The sequence below is a fragment of the Hermetia illucens genome, chromosome 3, assembly GCF_905115235.1.
Source record: "Hermetia illucens chromosome 3, iHerIll2.2.curated.20191125, whole genome shotgun sequence".
Classification (NCBI taxonomy): Eukaryota; Metazoa; Arthropoda; class Insecta; order Diptera; family Stratiomyidae; genus Hermetia; species Hermetia illucens.
This window is the reverse complement of record NC_051851.1, coordinates 20,310,332-20,329,373: the sequence shown is the minus strand read 5'-3', so window position 1 is coordinate 20,329,373 and position 19,042 is coordinate 20,310,332. Positions and strand designations below refer to the sequence as shown.

Below are 19,042 nucleotides of genomic sequence, written 5' to 3'. Positions count from 1 at the left end.
GTATCTTAGGACTCAGACAGTTCCAGGCCAATATCCCATACCACTCATCTATGATTTCGCGCACTCACTAACGAACTGCCGTGTTTGTACGACCTTGAATCTACTAAGGCATATCATCAAATCCCTGTAGCTCCAGAAGACATTCCGAAAACGGCTATTTGCAGACCTTTCGCACTTTTCGAGTTCACTAGGATGACTTTCGGCTTATACAACGCTGCACAGACGTTCCCGACTTTTTTTTTCGTTTGTTTTGGTCGCTTTCACTTCCGCATCTGAGCCCTTAGAGCATCTCGAATGCATCTTTCATCTTCTCCTTGAGGCTGGACTTAACTTAAACGTTGGAAAATCCAGATTCCCATAGAAGCAGGTGAAATTTCTCGGCCACTTAGTTACCGCTGACGGTATCCTACCTGACCCAGACAAGACTGAGGCAATTAAGAGCTTTCCCCTGCCAATCACGGTGAAGGACCTGTGCCAGGGCCGGACATTATCAAGCGATCCTGAACGCCTACTTGTTTGGGTCCAAAGCTAAAAACTCCCGCGAGGTCCCGTGGTGTGCTGAGGCCGTCCATGCGTTTGAATCGGTCAAACAACAGCGTGTTGATGCAACATTGCTGACGTTTCCTCAGCCAGATGCACGCCTAGCTATGTTCGTCGATGCCTCAGATACTGCGGTAGACGCCGGTCTTCACCAACAGCTGAATCAAATCTGGCAACCGTTGAGCTTCTTTTCAAAACAGTTCAACCCGGCTCAACGCAACTACAGTACCTACGATAGTGAACCACTCGCCGTGTACCTCGCTATAAAATACTTCCGTTTCTCCCTTGAGGGAGTAAAAACAATGTTGTTGCAGACGCTTTGTCTCGAATTTCGGAGATCGATTATACGCAATCGCCGAGGCACAAAAAGACGACGCGGAGCTTTAGAGCTTGAAGGGAAATTCCAAACTTAAATTCAAGAAGAAGTTTCCTATTTTCGGCTCAAAATCAAATAAGGAACCCAGGCCATTCATTCCAGCGCATTTTCGCAGGGAAGTATTCCACGCGATTCACGATCTTGCGCATCTAGGCAACAGGATGACGAACCGGTTAGTCACCGAAAAATATTTCTGGACGTGCATGAACAAGGGCGTAAACTCTTGGGCCAGACATTGTATCGCATGCCAAACATGCGAAATCAACAAGTACGTTCGAAAAGAGGTAGGTGTATTCCCTCGGTCAACCAAGGGCTTTCACACCATCCATCTCCATCTCTCCAATTCAAGTATTGCCTAAAAATCATCGACAGGTTTACGCGGCGATCTGGCATTACAGCAGAATCATGTGCCGAGGCCCTCCGTCGAGAGTGGATTCCGCGCTTTGATATTCCAGCCGTCATCATCACGGACCAGGAAATGCAATTTGGAGCTGCTCTTTTCACGGAGTTCAGAAAGCTCCTTGGCTTTAAACGGCATGGGACTATTGCATATCATCCACAGTCCAATGGTATGCTGGAACATTGGCACTGGACCCTGAAGGCCGCTATAATGGCTCGCAACGATCCGTCGTGGTTACGGTCCTTGCCATTTCTCCTCCTCGGCCTCCGTACAGCCTAGCGAGAGGAGTTTGCGGCCAGCCCGGCGGAAATGGTTTACGGGGAAAGTCTATGCCTTCACGCCGACCCTGTTCTAGACATCAAAGCAGGATTAAACAACTCCGGAATGCTGCGCCTGCTTAAGGATGCGGCCGACTCCACCGTCTCGACACGTGACATCGGAGATCAACACCTCCAGGGATCTCGAGACGTACGACCAGGTCCTCATCAGAGCGGACGCCCCTCGGAAACCACTGCAACCACCATACGAGAGCCCCTTTAGATTGCTTGATCGAAGCGAACAATTATTCAAGCTCGACGTTCGAGGCGGGCCCAAGTAGGCCTCCCTGTCGAAGCTGAAGACTTTCGTCGGACCGGCGACCGCTTCCCATTGTGAGGATTATGCGGACGGCTTGCTTCGCTGGGAAGTTGGGGCACTATTATGAATTCGCCTCCGTCGCTGTATTAATGGCCGGATACACTTTTAATATTCAACAGGATCGCTTGTGCCTGTCTATAGTATCACCTACTATTAACTAGGTCAACCCCCGCCTTAAGATATCTAGTTATTGTTAAACCACTCACCAACAGGTCTGTGAACTCGAAAAGTACAAGAAGCAACCGCCCCAGGCGCGCAAATTTTACCAACAACTCAACAGGATGAAGCCTTATACACCTCGACGCTCATCCTGCCGAGACAAAGAGGGAAATCTGATTTCCGATAGAATGGGCATATTGAAGCGAAAGGTTGAGTACTTTGATGAATTACTGAATAACCAGAACATCGGCGAGTTGGAGGTCCCGCCAACTGAAGACAACGGACAAATACTGCCACCACCAAGTACAGAAGAAACAGTCCGTGCGACTCATTCACACATCACCATCTGTTCACTTTCCTGTAGATACACATGAGTGAAAATAAGTTTTCATAGTACGACGAGAATTAGGCAAAGGAGCTGGCAGAAGATTACACAAAAATATACAAATGTAACCACGTATTTTTCATCTAAATATTTGTTTAAGCCTGCACAAATTATGTAAACCTACTTTCTGGATGTCCCTGGTAGTTAGTGATAAGCAACTTATTACAACCTAAGGTATAGCCTAAATTAATTTCTATTCCAAACTAATATTAAGACGATGAAAATTGCTTTTTGTTGACTATTGTCCAGGAAATACGGTCTTAAATGAAGTGCTCTAACACATTGTTGCGCCAACGAACGATTATTATTGTCCAGGAAAAGGAAAGTCACCTTTGCCATATATGACAGAAATCTTGAGTAATTCGCGAAAAAATAGCACTGGATGACTATTATAAGTACTTCTGTCTATGGTGTGAATCAAATTAATTTTTAGATTGATGTAAAATGTTTCCATAACGTAACCGTACCTAAACTTCAACTATATGTGAAGGTTATTCATTATATTAGCGTAGTCAATTTATAACTAAGGTAAATTTACATATTTTCAGAGCAGAATTGAAATACATCTCGATATCGTAAAACAATAAGTTAATAGTTTACGTATATGGGTCCCTTTAACAATAGATTTCCATTCATTCAGACAGTCATATGGTTCCATAGTGTAGCGGTTATCACGTCTGCTTTACACGCAGAAGGTCTCCAGTTCGATCCTGGATGGAACCATGTGGTGTTTTTTTTTTTTTTTAATTTTTGAAAACAAGATCCTGAGGAGCCTGGTCTTTTCCTACCATAATACCAACAATTTCAAAAGGCCAGAACAGCAAGAAGACAAATAAATTGAATACTTTCTTTCTTGGTTAAAGAGTTCCTTGAACTATATCAAATACAAAACTGTATCTAGAATTTATGATAACACACCAATAGAGGGAATACCTTAATTACATTTAAATCTTAATTTTTCCCTTTAAATTTACGGAAATTTATTTTTTGGCAAATACTGCATATTTGGACGTCCAGTCTACTTGTTCATTTTCAGTGTTAAAATTCGAATAAGGAAAAAATCTAGGATGGTTTTATTTATGCATCCTGCCCCATGAACAGGATGGACAGAAACTTGACTCGTAATTAATGTGTTCTCAGCGCAATAGCATCTATACATTCGCTAAATTTCAAGCTGACTTCTAGTACTGCATCTTGATTTATTCATCCGTAGTTCTGGTAACACCATCTGACAGCAGAAGACAGCAAGAAGGTATCCAAATGTTCTAACTTATCTATACAATGTTTGTCGGGGTTTTGACTATTTCCCGATAACTTACATATTATTTTTCAATGTAATGCATTTTGTTATATTAAATATGGTTTGTTATTTATTAGTAAAAAACTTTGAGTGCCCACAGTGGCCATAATGTTATTCCATTTTCTCTTGATTTTTCATTCGTTTTTCTCGATCTATATTTTTACTGTTCAACATTTGTTTTAAATAAAAATGATTTTGAAAATGAAAATGAAATCTATACAATGTGAGACTAGTTCAATATTATCGTACTTCAAGAGAGATGAAACCATCAGTCAAGTTTTTTGATAAAGGTTAGCTTTCCATTCATGATGAATATGTGTAGGCATCGGACCGTTCTACTGAAAAATTATAATAAAACGCGGGATCGCTAAAATCATGGTAGTCTTGTGCCTACAATTGTATATTTACATTTAATATTACCATTAGTGATAATACAGAAAATACCAGAAACCATAAAAAAAAATCAACCCATGGTTCCATCCAGGATCGAACTGGAGACCTTCTGCGTGTAAAGCAGACGTGATAACCGCTACACTATGGAACCACATGACTTTCACTTTCTCAGTTACAGTTACATGTCACTAGCCAAACACTGTGAAATTTATTAAGTAAATAAAGCAAACTCACGTCTGAGAAAAATAGTGAATTTTACCTGATTGAACCTGATAAAGGCTAAAGAAGTTTATGAAGTAAATTCCAAACTGCTTTCAAATTAATTCCAATAACTGGAGCCAGATGTTTCACAATACTTTCTTGGCGTTTAATTGAAACTCCCGTACTCCTTATTCTATTTACAGTTAAATACAGGGTGCGGCAGCATAACTTCCTTTTTTAAAATGCGCGCCACTCAGTTAGTTGATGTCATTGCGGAGTGCTAGTGGTCTCGTTCAAGAGGGGATACTGTAAAGTTTCGTCCCGACACGGTTCAGTCGCCATCCCACCCGTTAGATCACCTGAGAACATTGAAGCAGTGAGAGCGTCAATGTTGCGATCGCCACGGCGTTCTGCGCGCAAACACGCATCTGCCCTTGGACTATCCGATCGTTCTGTGAGAAGAATTCTTCGTGATGATCTTCATTTTCATCCCTATAAGATGGCGATAGTGCAGGAACTTTCAGAACGTGACTTCAATTCTCGGATGGACGCGTGTGAGCTTCTTCTTGATGTCGTTCCCGAGGGTGCTATTGTTTTTTTTAGCGATGAAGCCCATTTTCATTTGTGTGGGTCGGTTAACAAACAAAACATGCGCTACTGGGCTGACACCAACCCTCGAGAATTGCATCAAAAGCCTTTGCATTCACCCAAAGTCACAGTGTGGTGTGCAATTTCCTCAGCTGAAATTATTGGTCCCTGGTCTTTTGAGGAAAATGAGGTTACAGTGACAGTGAATTCGGACCGCTATGTAAACATGGGTGGTCAAAGGGTAGTATAGGTCCCGGGGCGAAACGTGGATTGGTACCCACGATGGAGCATAAAACCTGGGAAATGCCTGCTGAACCAACACCAACAGCTCTACTACCAAACCCTATCTCCACCTCCACGTGGTGACCGCTGGGAGCTCTTTCTTGACGAAAAGCTGCAGACGGAGAAGGATGAAGGCGAGTCTCCCGCGCCTAAAAACGGGACAAATTGTACCAACTGGTCCTCCAGGTTGGGGGTTGGGTAGGGCTGACAACCCTACACGGAAAACAACCTGTTACGAAGCCACAACAGGAGCCTCGGATAGGACGGATTTTAAAACGACGGACCCGGCAACGACAAAGGAACAACGATTTGCGCATTTTCTCATGGAACGTGCGCTCCCTGTACAGAGATGAAGCTGATAAGCAGCTAGCCGATACCCTGTCCCAATATAGGCCCGATGTAACAGCGTTGCAAGAGATGCGATGGACAGGGACCGGTTTCCTGGAGAAGAGCCACTACACCATATATTATGGCGGCCATCCAGTAAACCATGTGCTCGGAGTAGGTTTCTTAGTCAGCCAAAAAATGAAACCTGCTGTTATCGGCTTTGAAAGTATAAGCGAACGGCTATGCACTCCGCGCTTGCGAGGCAAGTTTAGAAATATAAGCCTCATAAACGTTCACGCCCCTACAGAGGAGACTGCAGAGTCGGAGAAGGATACCTTCTACGAGGCAGTAGAAAGAGCCCTCGAAGCCTGTCCCAGATATGATATCAAAATCATACTTGGGGATTTTAACAGCCAAGTAGGGAAGGAGCCCGTCTTCAGGCGATACGTTGGCTCCCATAGCTTACACGAAAAAACAAATGATAACGGACTGCGGACTATTCAATTAGCAGGGTCACACGAAATGGTTGTTGGAAGTACCTGGTTTGCGCGGAAAGCGGTCCACAAACATACGTGGGCCTCTCCAGACGGGACCACTTTCAACCAAATTGACCACGTGTTGATCGAACGCCGCCACCTCTCAGCCTTGATGAATGTCAGAACATATAGGGGGGCCAATATAGACTCGGATCACTATCTCGTTGGCATGGTGCTCCGAGCTCGAATAACAATACCACCTAGAATCCCCTCTGACAATCAGGTGAGAGTGAACACTGAAGCCATCCACAACACAACCCTCCGCGACACCTATAAGAGGGAAATGGATGCCGCAATAACCGCAGTCAATAGAGGACCTGGAGATGAAGCATCAACCAATGATCTTCACAACCACCTGACGAACGTTATCATGGATACGGCCACAAATATACTTGGCCCCAGCCGCAAAAGGAGTCGGAACGGCTGGTTTGACGATGAATGTAAGCTAGCAACGGAACGGAAGAATGCCACATACCGAGTAATGTTGCATTCTCAAAGAGCGCGGGCACGCGCAGAGACTTATCACGAACTCCGTCGAGCGGAGAAGCGACTTCACAGACGGAAAAAGGAAGCCTGGGAGAACCAACAAGTCTGTGAACTAGAAAAGTACAGGGAGCAACCGCACCAGGCGCGCAAGTTTTACCAACAAGTCAGCAGGATGAAGCCTTATACACCTCGATGCTCATCCTGCCGAGACAAAGAGGGAAATCTGATTTCCGACAGAATGGGCATATTAGAGCGATGGGTTGAGTACTTTGATGAGCTACTGAACAACCAGAACATCGGCGAGTTGGAGGTCCCGCCAACTGAAGACGACGGACAAATACTGCCACCACCAAGTTTAGGAGAAACAGTCCGTGCAATTCATCGGCTAAAAAATCATAAGTCGCCAGGAGCCGATGGAATTACAGCCGAATTGGTTAAATATGGAGGCGACCAGTTACACCAAGTGGTTCACCAACTTGTGCTCAAGGTATGGGACAGCGAATCAATGCCTGACGATTGGCAGCGAGGCATAATCTGTCTCATACATAAAAAGGGAGATATCACACAGTGCAGCAATTATAGAGGTATCACGTTGCTGAGTACCATCTGTAAGATATTCTCCACTATCTTGCTAGGCCGGATAGCCCCATACGCCCAGAACATCATTGGCCCATACCAAAGAGGCTTCACTCCAGGCAAATCAGCAACAGATCAGATTTTCTCTCTGCGGCAGGCGATGGAAAAACTGTTGGAATATGGACAACAGTTGCACCATCTGTTCATCGACTTTAAAGCCGCCTATGATAGCATAGCCAGGGTAAAACTGTACACGGGCATGAGAGAATTCGGTATCCCGACGAAATTAATAAGACTGACTAGGCTGACCCTGACCAATGTGCGAGGCCAGATAAAAGCAGCAGGATCACTCTCAAGACCATTCGACATCAACAACGGTCTACGACAAGGGGATGCGCTATCATGCGTCCTCTTTAACCTGGCCCTCGAGAAGGTGATCCGTGATGCTGAGGTGAATGCAAGAGGTACGATCCTCTTCAAGTCCACCCAACTACTGGCCTATGCTGACGATATCGACATCATGGGAAGAACCACCCGAGACGTTCAAACTGCCTTCATCCAGATCGAGCAGGCGGCGCGAGATCTGGGGCTGCACATCAATGAAGGCAAGACAAAATACATGGTGGCAACGTCAGCACCGAAGACGAATCAACCAACAACATCAAACCGCACTGGTCAAACACAAGCACGAACAAGAATAAGGATAGGGGAATACAACTTTGAGACCGTTGACAGTTTCTCCTATCTAGGGTCGAAAATCACAACCGATAACAACTACGATGATGAAATCCGCGCACGGTTGTTGTCAGCCAACAGAGCCTACTTCAGCTTACAAAGACTGTTCCGCTCGAAACGTCTCACCATAGGGTCAAAGCTCTTACTGTACAAGACTATGATCTTGCCAGTCCTCATGTATTCCTCGGAAACTTGGGTTCTTAGCAAGAAAAATTGCGAACTCTTGGCCGCGTTCGAGAAAAGAATCCTCCGAAGAATTTTTGGCCCCCTACATGAGGATGGACGATTCCGTAGCCTACACAATGACGAAATCTATGAGCGATACCATGACCGTCCGGTTGTGGATAAAATCCGGCTCAATAGGTTACGGTGGGCGGGTCACTTAATCCGTATGGATGAAGATGATCCCACCCGGAAAGTCTATAAGGGCAATATCTATGGTAGAAAAAGAAGACGAGGCAGACCCTGCCTAAGATGGAGCGATGGCGTGGGCCAGGACGCCAGACAGCTTTTAGGGATATCGAATTGGTGGACCTCGGCGCAAAACCGGGATGTCTGGAGTTCCTTATTAAGGCAGGCCTAGATCGGATACCGGTTGTTGCGCCGTTGATGATGATGATGATGTAAACATGCTACAGATTTTTTTTTTCCCACGGCTAGAAAATTTGGATTTGGGGGACACTTGGTTCCAACAAGACGGTGCAACAGCACACACTGCAAGAGCATCGATGGCTGTTTTGAGGGAACACTTTCCAGGGCGCCTTATCTCAATTAGAGGCGATTTGGAATGGGCGGCACGCTCTCCCGATCTGTCCCCTTGTGATTTTTTTCTATGGCGTTTTTTGAAATCCCGTGTTTATGTGAACCGTCCAAGAACCCTACAAGATTTGAAGACCAACATCCAAGAAGAAATTGCCAACATCACACCTGCTATGCTAACAACAGTCATGACAAACGCCAGAAATCGGTTTACGCAATGTATGGAGAATGGGGGACGTCACCTAACAGATTTGATCTTCAAAACAATGTAAATAAAAACTTTAGACATGTACCTACATTATAAAAAATAAATAAATATTTTCCGATGCATACAATAGTTTTTATTGAGTTTTGGAAAAAGTTATGCTGCCGCACCCTGTACAACTGTGACTATTAAAACGAAAAGTTTCCAGTTTTATAATCTTACAAAACCAGTACCGAAGGACACATGTTGTGTCCGAAACACGTGTCTACTATCCTCAAAAATAAAATCTGTAGTTAAACTGGAAACTTTTCCTTTTAATAGTTTTACTCCAAAAGAACTATAGTAAACAAAGGAACTATTTTTATAAAACTTACAACTGTGACGTTTCGGCCCAGATTCGAGCCTTTTTGAAACGAACTAAGTAAAATAATTTATAGTTCTGGCATGGAATTAAAGAATGGCAGGCAATTATGGTTCTATACTTTTCTTCCACATAAACTATTATTTTTGCATCATAAATATAGATTTCTAAACATGGAAGATGCCTTAGATACAGATGTAGCCTTCAATTGGATTCTTTTTTTATTAACTATAAAGCAATGGGCACGCGCCGACTGAAGTCAAGGAAGATGCAGTGAAAGACGAGTTTTATGCACCCCTGGACACTGTTTGATGCACTCCCAACAAACGATGTTAAAATACCGATGGGGGACTTTAATGCGAAAATCGGAATGAAACCTGGCATCGGAGAACCACTGGAGGACACAGCCTCCATGAGAAATGCAATCACAATGATCAACGGTTTATTGACTTCGACAGCAGTAGAAGCCTTGTCGTAAACCGGCCTGGAAATCACCAGACGCATATACCGTCAACCAAATTGACCACGTCCTCATTGGTAAAAGATGGGCGGAAATCAACCCTACCAAAATCGTCGCAGCTGATAAACTCCTGAACGATGCTACGGCACAGGCATATACAGCGAAAAAACGGAAATATTTTGACGAGCAGTTGCTGAACATTAATGAAAATCTAGCTAATAAAAACACCAGACAAGCATATAGACTAGTTAATACAATTAAGAACCGTTATCAGCCTAGGACTAGCCTCTGCAAGGACAAAAATGGAAACATCATCAACGATAAAATAAACCTATGTAGCTTCATCCACTACTATATATTTTTATAATTTCCTTAGTACATAAGCTAGCAGTAGCTTAAGTACTAAGGGAGAGCGTAAATAGCTTTCGAAATACGTATCTACAAATTATAAAAATATATTGTAGTAGGATAAGCTACATAGGTTTATTTTATTTAAAAGGACTACAAGCATCGAAACGATAACTATCATCAACAATGGCGACGGCAGCAAACGCTATTTTAACTGACTTACTCCATCTGACAGGTAAGGATCCAGCACAGGTTGGCTGATCCTGTTGAAACACGTACTGGTTGGAAGCAGGCTCACGGACTGGCACCGACGCTCTTCAACCTAGCACTCGAATTATCATTAAGTCGATACAATTGTTAGTGTACGCAGATGACATCAACATCATGCCCCGAAAACTGACCGACGCAAAGGAACCTCTGCATACTCTTGATACTGCTGCGAAAGAATTTGAACTACGCATCAATGCCGGCAAAACGAAAGTAATTATGTAATAAAGAAGTAGGATGCCAGTTCATTCGAACATTAACGTAGGGGACCTCAACATCAAATTCGCAGACAGCTTTATATATCTGCATAGCAGCCTGTCAAAGGACGCCAATGGGATTGACGAAGCCGGATGCAGCTAGTGAATAAGACTTTCTTCTCGACCCTTCCCATAAAGAAATCAAAACATGTGCACAAAAACACGGAACTTCACCTATACAAAACCATCGTACGACCAGTACTACGCAATGGGTACGAAATCTGGACCCTAACCCAATCCTCCGAAAATTTGCTAAACACATTCGAAAGGAAAATACTTTGGCGAATTTTTGGAGCAGTTCTCAACCGTGGTGGATGGCGCATCCGGTACAACCATAAGTTCTATGAACTGTACGATGACCTAAAAGTCTCGAAATTCGTTAAACTACAACCTTCAGTGAGTAGGGCATGTCCATCGAATGAGTGACGATCGTATGCCTAAAAAGGTTATGAACGGACGACGAACCGCCTGGTTGTGGATAAAATGCGGGTCAATAAGTTGCGGTGGGCAAGTCGCCTAATCCATATGGTTGACGATGATTCATTTCTAAAAGTCTATAAGAGCAATATCTATGATAGAAAAGGGAGACGTGGCAGACCCTGTCTCAGATGGAGCCATGGCTTAGGACAGGACACTATACAGCTTTTAGGAATATAGATTAAAATTGGTGGATTTCGGCGTAAAACCGGGATGTTTGGAGTTCCTTACTAAAGCAGACCTAGACGGGATACCGGTTGTTGCGCCGTTGATGACAATGATAGACGCAAAAGCTGTGAAAGAACATCTAATTTGACAACCCTCCTTTCCTCCAGCTCCTCCACAATATTTTAAAAACTAAAACAAATTTGTCATAAAGTGACATCTCCTTAAATCGTTGACGTGAGATTCCGAAATAAGAAAGGATTACATGAAGGCCACGCCAGCCCGATAACACAGGCAGCTAGGGACTCTAGTTCTATTCCAGTGCAAGATTCAATTCCACTGAGATGTTAGACACACGTTTTTTTTAAAGACATGAGGAGGGCTGAATTTTTCAAAAACTGCGAACCATATTTCCAAACCTAGGTAGCGTAGACACCTGGAAACAAGCAAGCAAGTAAAATAATTGTTAATTTGGACTGCTCAGGCGGCCAGTAATCGATTGAAAAGAATTCGTCATCCGGCTGGCCGGAAAGAATATTAGGCAAATCGGTAAGTGTGTGCGTTGAGGCGCCCGGCCGACGGTCGCCGGACAGGCCATTTAAGCAGCGAGTGTTCTGATTTAGATGCTCACAAACACAAATATCTAAACTTTACATCTCAACGCCGTTCATGGCCAGAATAAACTGATGGCGCCATCCTGCTTGCCAGTACGTGTATGATGTTTTCAACTTAACAGGCGGTGGGATGGAACATGGACTGTTCAAGCGTAACTGAAAGGCCTAACAGTTCGTAGCTAGCCGTCTTAAGAAGCAATTTCCAAACTCTCCACATCTGTTCCCTGGCAAGAAGGAATGTCGAGGTGGAGATAGTTTGAATATTTCCCGAATATTTTCAAAAAAAAACAAAAACAAACCATTTTTCCAATCTTGAGATAACTCTGCTCAAATCAATAGGTAAAACGCATAAAGACAATTCACTCACCCAAATTTAGCTGTTTCAGGCTCCAGTTCAAGTAATTCACGAATCGGTGATTTTGGCACTGAATTACTGAACTGTTCTATTTCCGGTCTCATCATATTGCTGTACACTTTCCACACTGTATCCAATGACATATTCGAGTCCAAAAAGATCGCACCAGCAACTGATTCGAAAACATCTCCTAATGCTTTTGGCACTTCCACATCTTCAGCATCATCACATTCTTCCTCAGAGAGAAGGTAGTACTAAATCCAAGGTAGCACCAAATTAGAAGATGATTCTTGTAAAGAAAACAGACCTAACTCACCTCCTCGCTTATACTATGCCCGTTTTCGTGTTGAATGCGCACAAATCTATCAATCACCTCATTCAATCCAGGCGATAAATGGCGAAAGTACTTGTGGAAGCCATGCCTCACTGCTAAAGATGCAAAAATTGTATTATTCACTAACGCTGATCGTAAATCCGTCAGAGCTCCAGGTGAATGCTGCCTCGGATCTTCATATAAATGTCGAGTTATCAAGTAATCTAGAACAGCATCTCCTAAAAATTCCAATCGCTGATAGCAATCCGATAATCGATTTGGTGAGTAGCTTGCGTGAGTCATGGCTTGGAGTAGATATGATCGATCCTTGAAATGATATCCAATTGCGGTTTCGAATTCCGAGTAACCATCGAGCAAAAGTTCCAAAGACTCATGAGCATTTGGACTGAATATCAATAAAGGACTTTTCGGTGGAGTCCATTCACCATAAATCACTACTTGATTGTCATCATCCGCTCGTGTACTCCCAGGAATCACCGGTGAGCACGGGTCATGTTTGACTTTCTTTATTGGCAGAACTCGAATACCTAACCAAGCCATGAATAAGAGAGCTCCACGCGGTCCACATTCGATTAAATAGGCTCCAATTAAAGCCTCAACGCAATCGGCAACGGATTTATCTGGCAATAACAGCAGAAATTAACATTTCGAACATACTTGGGATTGAGTAAAGTACCTGGAATACTATGTTGTGTAACCAAATTGTAAGGGATAAAGCATGGAAAGTCATCAGCTCCTTCAACTCCATCTCGTTTAGCGGCCTCCGTAGTAATTTCGATATCCATATCTTCTCCTAATCCAAGCGATTGGGCTTTCCTTTTCACTAACTCACAAATTTCTTCACTACTCAGTTCTTTAACGTTTGGTAAATCAGCGAGATTCCAATGGCATGCTGGAATCTGAAATTAAAAATGATTTTAGATCGAATGTAGCTGAATTAGACTGAATTCAGTACCTTTGCATCAATTAACGCCTTCTCGAGCTCCTTTGGCACATAATAACAAGGTGGAAGCCAGTTATCGTGCGGTTCAAACTTTGTAGCAATCATACATTCTCCTAAGACCTTTCGTCGGCCCAATCGATACAGATTCAAATTTGAAACCTGTTTCGATCTGAGATGACTCAATTTGCCCTCATGCACATCCTCATAAGTACAATACAAATATGTAGTTATTGCATATTTCAGGAAGGAATCGCCAATAGTTTCGAGTCGTTCTAAATTGATTCCATCATTGGCATTCGACATAGTTAACGCTTGTAGTATTATACTAGGGCTTGGCCCCGGATGACCGACTAAATCTGGCTGATAGTCGAAACTAAACTTAATTTCTGCATCTTTTCTTGTTTCTGTGTTTGTGTGAAATCCATTTTCGGTTGCAAAGCCATTCAGGGATATAGGTTTTTCGTTGTAATCGATTTGTATTAATTTTTGATCATTTTTCCGGACAAGTGTCCAGCTATCACTAAAGTTATCGAAAATATCACCAGTTCCGTCGATTATATAACCCTCAGGTTTACTGCTTAAGTTTCTACGGTTTATTTCTATAAGATCGTCCAGTCTTATTTTAAAACTGGCACCATCGTCTACGTTAATGCCCTTAACTTCATAAAAAGAACGCAATTCATCTGGATCCACATAAGGTACTAACTGACATAGTGTTTTGAAATCGCTCTTGTAAGACTCCACTTTTTTCGCCTCTAGTTTTGGAAGAGTTAAATTGGCTTCATGGGTTATAAGCATGCCCGAGGCAAGAATTTCTTTTCTTAAAATTTCAATTGATTCCAAAAATTCTTTTTCGAAACGTTCATAGTCTTGCAATGCATTGGTGTCTTGTTCGTTTCGAAGAAAGCAATCGAAACCCGTTTCGATGTTTTTCATTATTTGATAATATTTTTCGTTGGCGTTGCTGTCTTGAATTATTGCTAACTGTTTTTCACGTTTGAGAATTTCCTCCTCAGTTTCAATTGCTTCGGCAACATTATTGGCTTTAAACTCAATTCTGATTGGCCCGGCGTGATCATCGTTGCTATCGATTGAAGCGATATCATAATCGTCTTCCGATTGGAATGATGCATCTGAATCGCTGTAGTAGTTGTTCATTGGGTGGGTGTGATTTGGCGTTCCTACGTCCCATGAAGTCGGTGAGCCATAACGAATTTTGGCTGAAAATTTAATATAATTTAGTTATTTTATTATTATTCTGTTAAGGGAAAGTTGCACCGCGTCCTTAAAGAACTATTGTGCCCCTCTTACTGGTTATAGTGTACCTATTAATCATAGTATCTCAAGCAAGCCAATAACCGTCAGGAACTTTAGTATGTTCCCTACTTCCAGATCTTTCAACTTTTCATCTGGTATTAAGTGTTCTCCCAGATGCCTCGACCTACTTTGCACAATTGCCGGACACTGTCCCAGGACGTGTATAGAGGTTTCACCACACTCCGCACAAAACCTCCAGGCAGTGTCCGTAGATATCCCTAAGTGATAGTTTAGCCGACAGTGACTAATGAGAATTCCCACTATGATTCGGAGGTTGTTTTTGGTGAGGTTTAAGCAATCCTTTGTGCGCATGGGTTTGTATCCCCCAATAAGCACCCTGGACTGCTCCATCCCTGGTAGGCCCGTCCACTATACTTCCTTCAATCGTTCCTCTTCATTTCTCAGAGTCATAGCCATGAAACCGCTTCCGATTCCACAGAAGGGTTCTGGCCCTTGTAAAGGCGTCCCTGCTTCCTTCTTGGCTAGTTCGTCCGCTGCCTCGTTGCCTTCCGACCCAGCATGGTCTGGAACCAAAAGTATCCAGACCTTGTTGGACGAGCCGATTGTATTCAGTCTGCCAAGGCATTCCCACACTAGTTTAGAGTTCACCTGGTTGGACCTAAGTGCCTTGATCGCTGCTTGGCTATCGGTAAGAATAGCTATGTTTGCCCCCTGTAGTTCCTTTGCAGATTAAAGGAGGCACATTTGTCTATAGCGTATATTTCCGCCTAGAATATCCTAGTATACCTACCTATTGGCTGAAAGTACATTTTCCTTAGACCAATGACACCCGCACCCACTCCCTCTGCTGTGAGGGATCCGTCAGTGTACCAAGTAATCAGTTGCTGGTTTAAGCCGTATGTCGCAGCCACGCTCTCCCAGTTTGCCTTGTTACTCCAACGTATTTCAAACTTCTTATCGAAGTGAAACCTCGTTGTCATGTTATCCCTTGGTATCAGTAATTCGGGATACCAGCTAGAAAGAATATCAATCTTCCTTCGATTTAGGCAGCTCCCCGCCTCACTGATACTCCCCGCCATCCTGAATATTGTCCTCCTTGCCTGCATCTGTATGTGCAGATGGAGAGGGGTTAATCCCAGAAAGACCTCCAGGAATGCCGTTGGGCAAGTCCTCATTGCCCCACTGATGCACAAGCAAGCCAGCCTTTGGAACTTATGTAATTCCTTGGCTTGTTTGCTGAGTTCGGTTCTTTCTGCCCAGATTACCACTCCATAGGTAATCATTGGCCTTACTATTGCAGTATATATCTAAAGTAGTATCTTCGGACTGCAACCCCATTTTTTTCCTGCTATGGATCAACAAGTCATCAGAGCCCTCGTGACTTTCCGACAAGTGTTTCCAACATGTTTCTTCCAGAGTAATTTTTGGTCTAACGTAATTCCCAAATATTTGACCTCAGTTTCTAGTTTCACCTCCACGTCATGTAATCTTATGGCTCTCAGGTGAATTTTTAGTTATTTAAACGGAAAGTGTTTCAGCACTCCATCAAAATAAAATCGTAATCCGAATTAGGAATTCCTGTATAGCTACTGAAAACAGATATCGCCAGCATAGACCGCAAAAGAAAATGAGTGCGACGCAGATTCAAAATAGCCCATAAGAACTTATACATAACTCGCTATGGAAACGCCATGAAACTAACTTTTCAGGTCCGCAAGCGTGAGTGCAGCTTCAGTGAGGTAGTTGTCGAAATGCGCTCACATGTCTCTGTGCCAGCCAGTTTGAAATGGACCGGCCTCCCTAGTACTTTTCTTCCTGCCATCTTACGTCATCTTAACTTGCACCGGAAGGGCAACCGGTTCGGACTGTTCTAGGTTGTTAGATCAACGCGAATGTCTAATTTGAAAATCCCCAATTACATGGTCCATTACAAATTGCATTAGACTTTTAATCTCAAAATCGTTTGTTCATTTTGGGACTTAATTCTCACAAGTGAGATTACCTTTGCGATTATGCGCTCCCGTACTTGTCGAAAGTCTTTTTCTTTGCCTTTATGATGAATGGAAATTTCATCCTTTTTTAGTTACTTGAAACTATAACATTCTTTCTTCTTCTTGTCAGGAAGGGGATCAATATTTGTAAGCACGAGGCAAGAGAGACAGGGATGAGTAGAGTAGAGGAAGTAGAGCGGTTAATTTGGGCAATTTTTATGTTTTTCAACATAAACTTAGTCTAATATGTAATGGAAAACTGTTAGAAGCGTATGCCGTGGTCCGCGGGTAACGAGGTTTCCCCCACACTGTGCCCTCAGAGTCCTGTTTGATTTCTCTGAGGAAAGCCACACTTGGAGGTATAGCAGTTACCATCCCGCAGAATATTCGTCTGTTTTCAATTAAACACCTTCACTGGTCTGAGTGTAATTACGCGGTATTTCTAGCGATTAAATTATTTGAAATATAAAAGCTTGTTTTTCCTATTCGCTAGTGTTGATTTATATTTTGCAAATAACAAGCCCTTGTTAGCACTGATGAAGAGAACAAGTGGTTCCCGAAATATCAGCATTAGCAAAATATAAATCAACACTAGCGAATAGGAAAAGCAAGTTTTTATTATTTCAAATACCATCACTGGTTTGCGGTGTCCGGTTTGCATAGATTTGATCACTCAAACTGGCATCAAGTCAGTTCCGTTCACGTCTCTGGCTTCCCTTTCTTCCACCTGTTCCGTAAAAGGTGCAGGAGAACTTACTAGCAGGTAGGATTCACTCTGTAGTCCCTTCACCAGTGCGAACCCCCATACAGGGGATCCGCCACTGTATGCACTAACCTCCGCGTGCAGTTCCATTGTGGGAGAGCGGCCGTCGGCTGTTGGTAAGTACTGCGCAGTGATCACGTTGGATGTAAAGAATACCTTTAACTCGGCCAACTGAGGTTAGATTAAAGTCACCCTGGCTAAACTGGATGTCGCTGGTTACTTAGCTCGGATAATAGAGAGTTACCTCTTGGAGAGACTTCTTTGATACGATGAAGGATCGAAAGAATGTTGTGACAGCAGGCGTTCCACAAGGTACCCTATTAGAGCCAAACGGAGTGTTTAACCTTGGTGTGCTAAAGGAGGCAACGTTAATTGATTTTGCAAATGACTTGGCGGCGGCGGTAGTGGCGAAGTACCCTGAAGACGTGGAGCTTTATGGAGGTGAAACTATTCATGCCATCAAAGTATGGTTACGAATGGTTAAACTGGACCTGACGGGCAAAAACGAAGAGGCGGTCCTTATTACCAACCGCAAGAAAAACAATACTGTCAAAATCCTGTCTAAGCGGGAACACAAGAAAAAACGGTGAACCATAGAAGGGTGGGTTCGGCATATCGGCCAATTGAGCTGAGGGTGTGCAGCTCATATAAAATATTATCAGGTGAGGCTGTGTTTTGTTCTTTGCCATATGCTCCTGGGGAGACCCACTCGTCAGCAATCTTAGGACAATGGATACAAGTTCGGTGCCATCGTCGGCAGAAACGACACTATCTAGATATACTAGTTGATAAACGCTGTTGCTGCTTTGGCCATTAATGCAAAAGGGTGCGATGAGAGATTGAAAACATCGGTTTTCCGGAATGTCCCTCCTGCGTAGAGTACTCCAGATGTTCGAACTGCCCCTGTTCACGCTATCGAAATTCTTCTCGAACAGCGTAGGTGAAGCGAAGATCTAAGCTCCCTAGACTGTTTCAAAATGATCCGTAGAGTGTTGCCTTTTGGTCAATGCAGAAGTATCCAGAGCGAAAGGTGTTTCCTCATACGTTCTACGACGACCGCCTAGTTGTGGATAAACTGTGGCTCAATAGGTTGCAGTTGGCGGGTTACTTAATCCGTATGGGTGAGGATGATCCAGCTCGGAAAGTATATAAGGACCTGACCTCGGTACAAAACCGGGATGTCTGGAGTTCTTTATTAAGGCAGGCCTAGACCGAATACGAGTTGTTGCGCCGTTGATGATGAAAGGTCGTAGCGGTGAGGGCGATCCCTATCTGAAGCGTTTTTGACCTTTCGGTAGCAGTAAAGTTTCAAAATTTGCAAGTTACTAGCCCGTCAATTTCTACCCCTATTAGTCAACTTTTACAATAAGCAGGGAAGACTCCGGTTGACTTTGATTTTCTCAAGGTCGATTGGAAATTCTTTGTAAATGTAGCTCTGACCCCATAACAATGTTCAGTCACCATTATAAAAACAAAGGAGTGGAGAATACCTCAGCTAGCTTCTGTAGGATATTTACTTAGAATAGAACCCATAATCTTCTGCAT

The 19,042-nt window shown here is 43.3% G+C and overlaps 1 protein-coding gene and 2 non-coding genes across 3 annotated transcripts in view; 1 reads left to right on the top strand and 2 right to left on the bottom strand.

Annotated features, from left to right (window-relative positions):
- Positions 1 to 19,042, bottom strand: part of LOC119651541 (endoribonuclease Dcr-1) — a 37,613-nt gene that overhangs the window by 2,223 nt on the left and 16,348 nt on the right. Inside the window, exons 8-11 of the mRNA XM_038055172.1 lie at positions 13,478 to 14,685; positions 13,199 to 13,421; positions 12,505 to 13,142; positions 12,201 to 12,442 (exon numbers count right to left, since the gene is read on the bottom strand). Coding sequence (XP_037911100.1) covers positions 12,201 to 12,442; positions 12,505 to 13,142; positions 13,199 to 13,421; positions 13,478 to 14,685 — 2,311 coding nt within the window. The remainder of the gene's footprint in view (positions 1 to 12,200; positions 12,443 to 12,504; positions 13,143 to 13,198; positions 13,422 to 13,477; positions 14,686 to 19,042) is intronic.
- Positions 3,147 to 3,219, top strand: Trnav-uac. Its single transcript has one exon. It is a non-coding gene; the product is annotated as a tRNA-Val (tRNA).
- Trnav-uac lies at positions 4,268 to 4,340 on the bottom strand. The gene has a single exon. It is a non-coding gene; the product is annotated as a tRNA-Val (tRNA).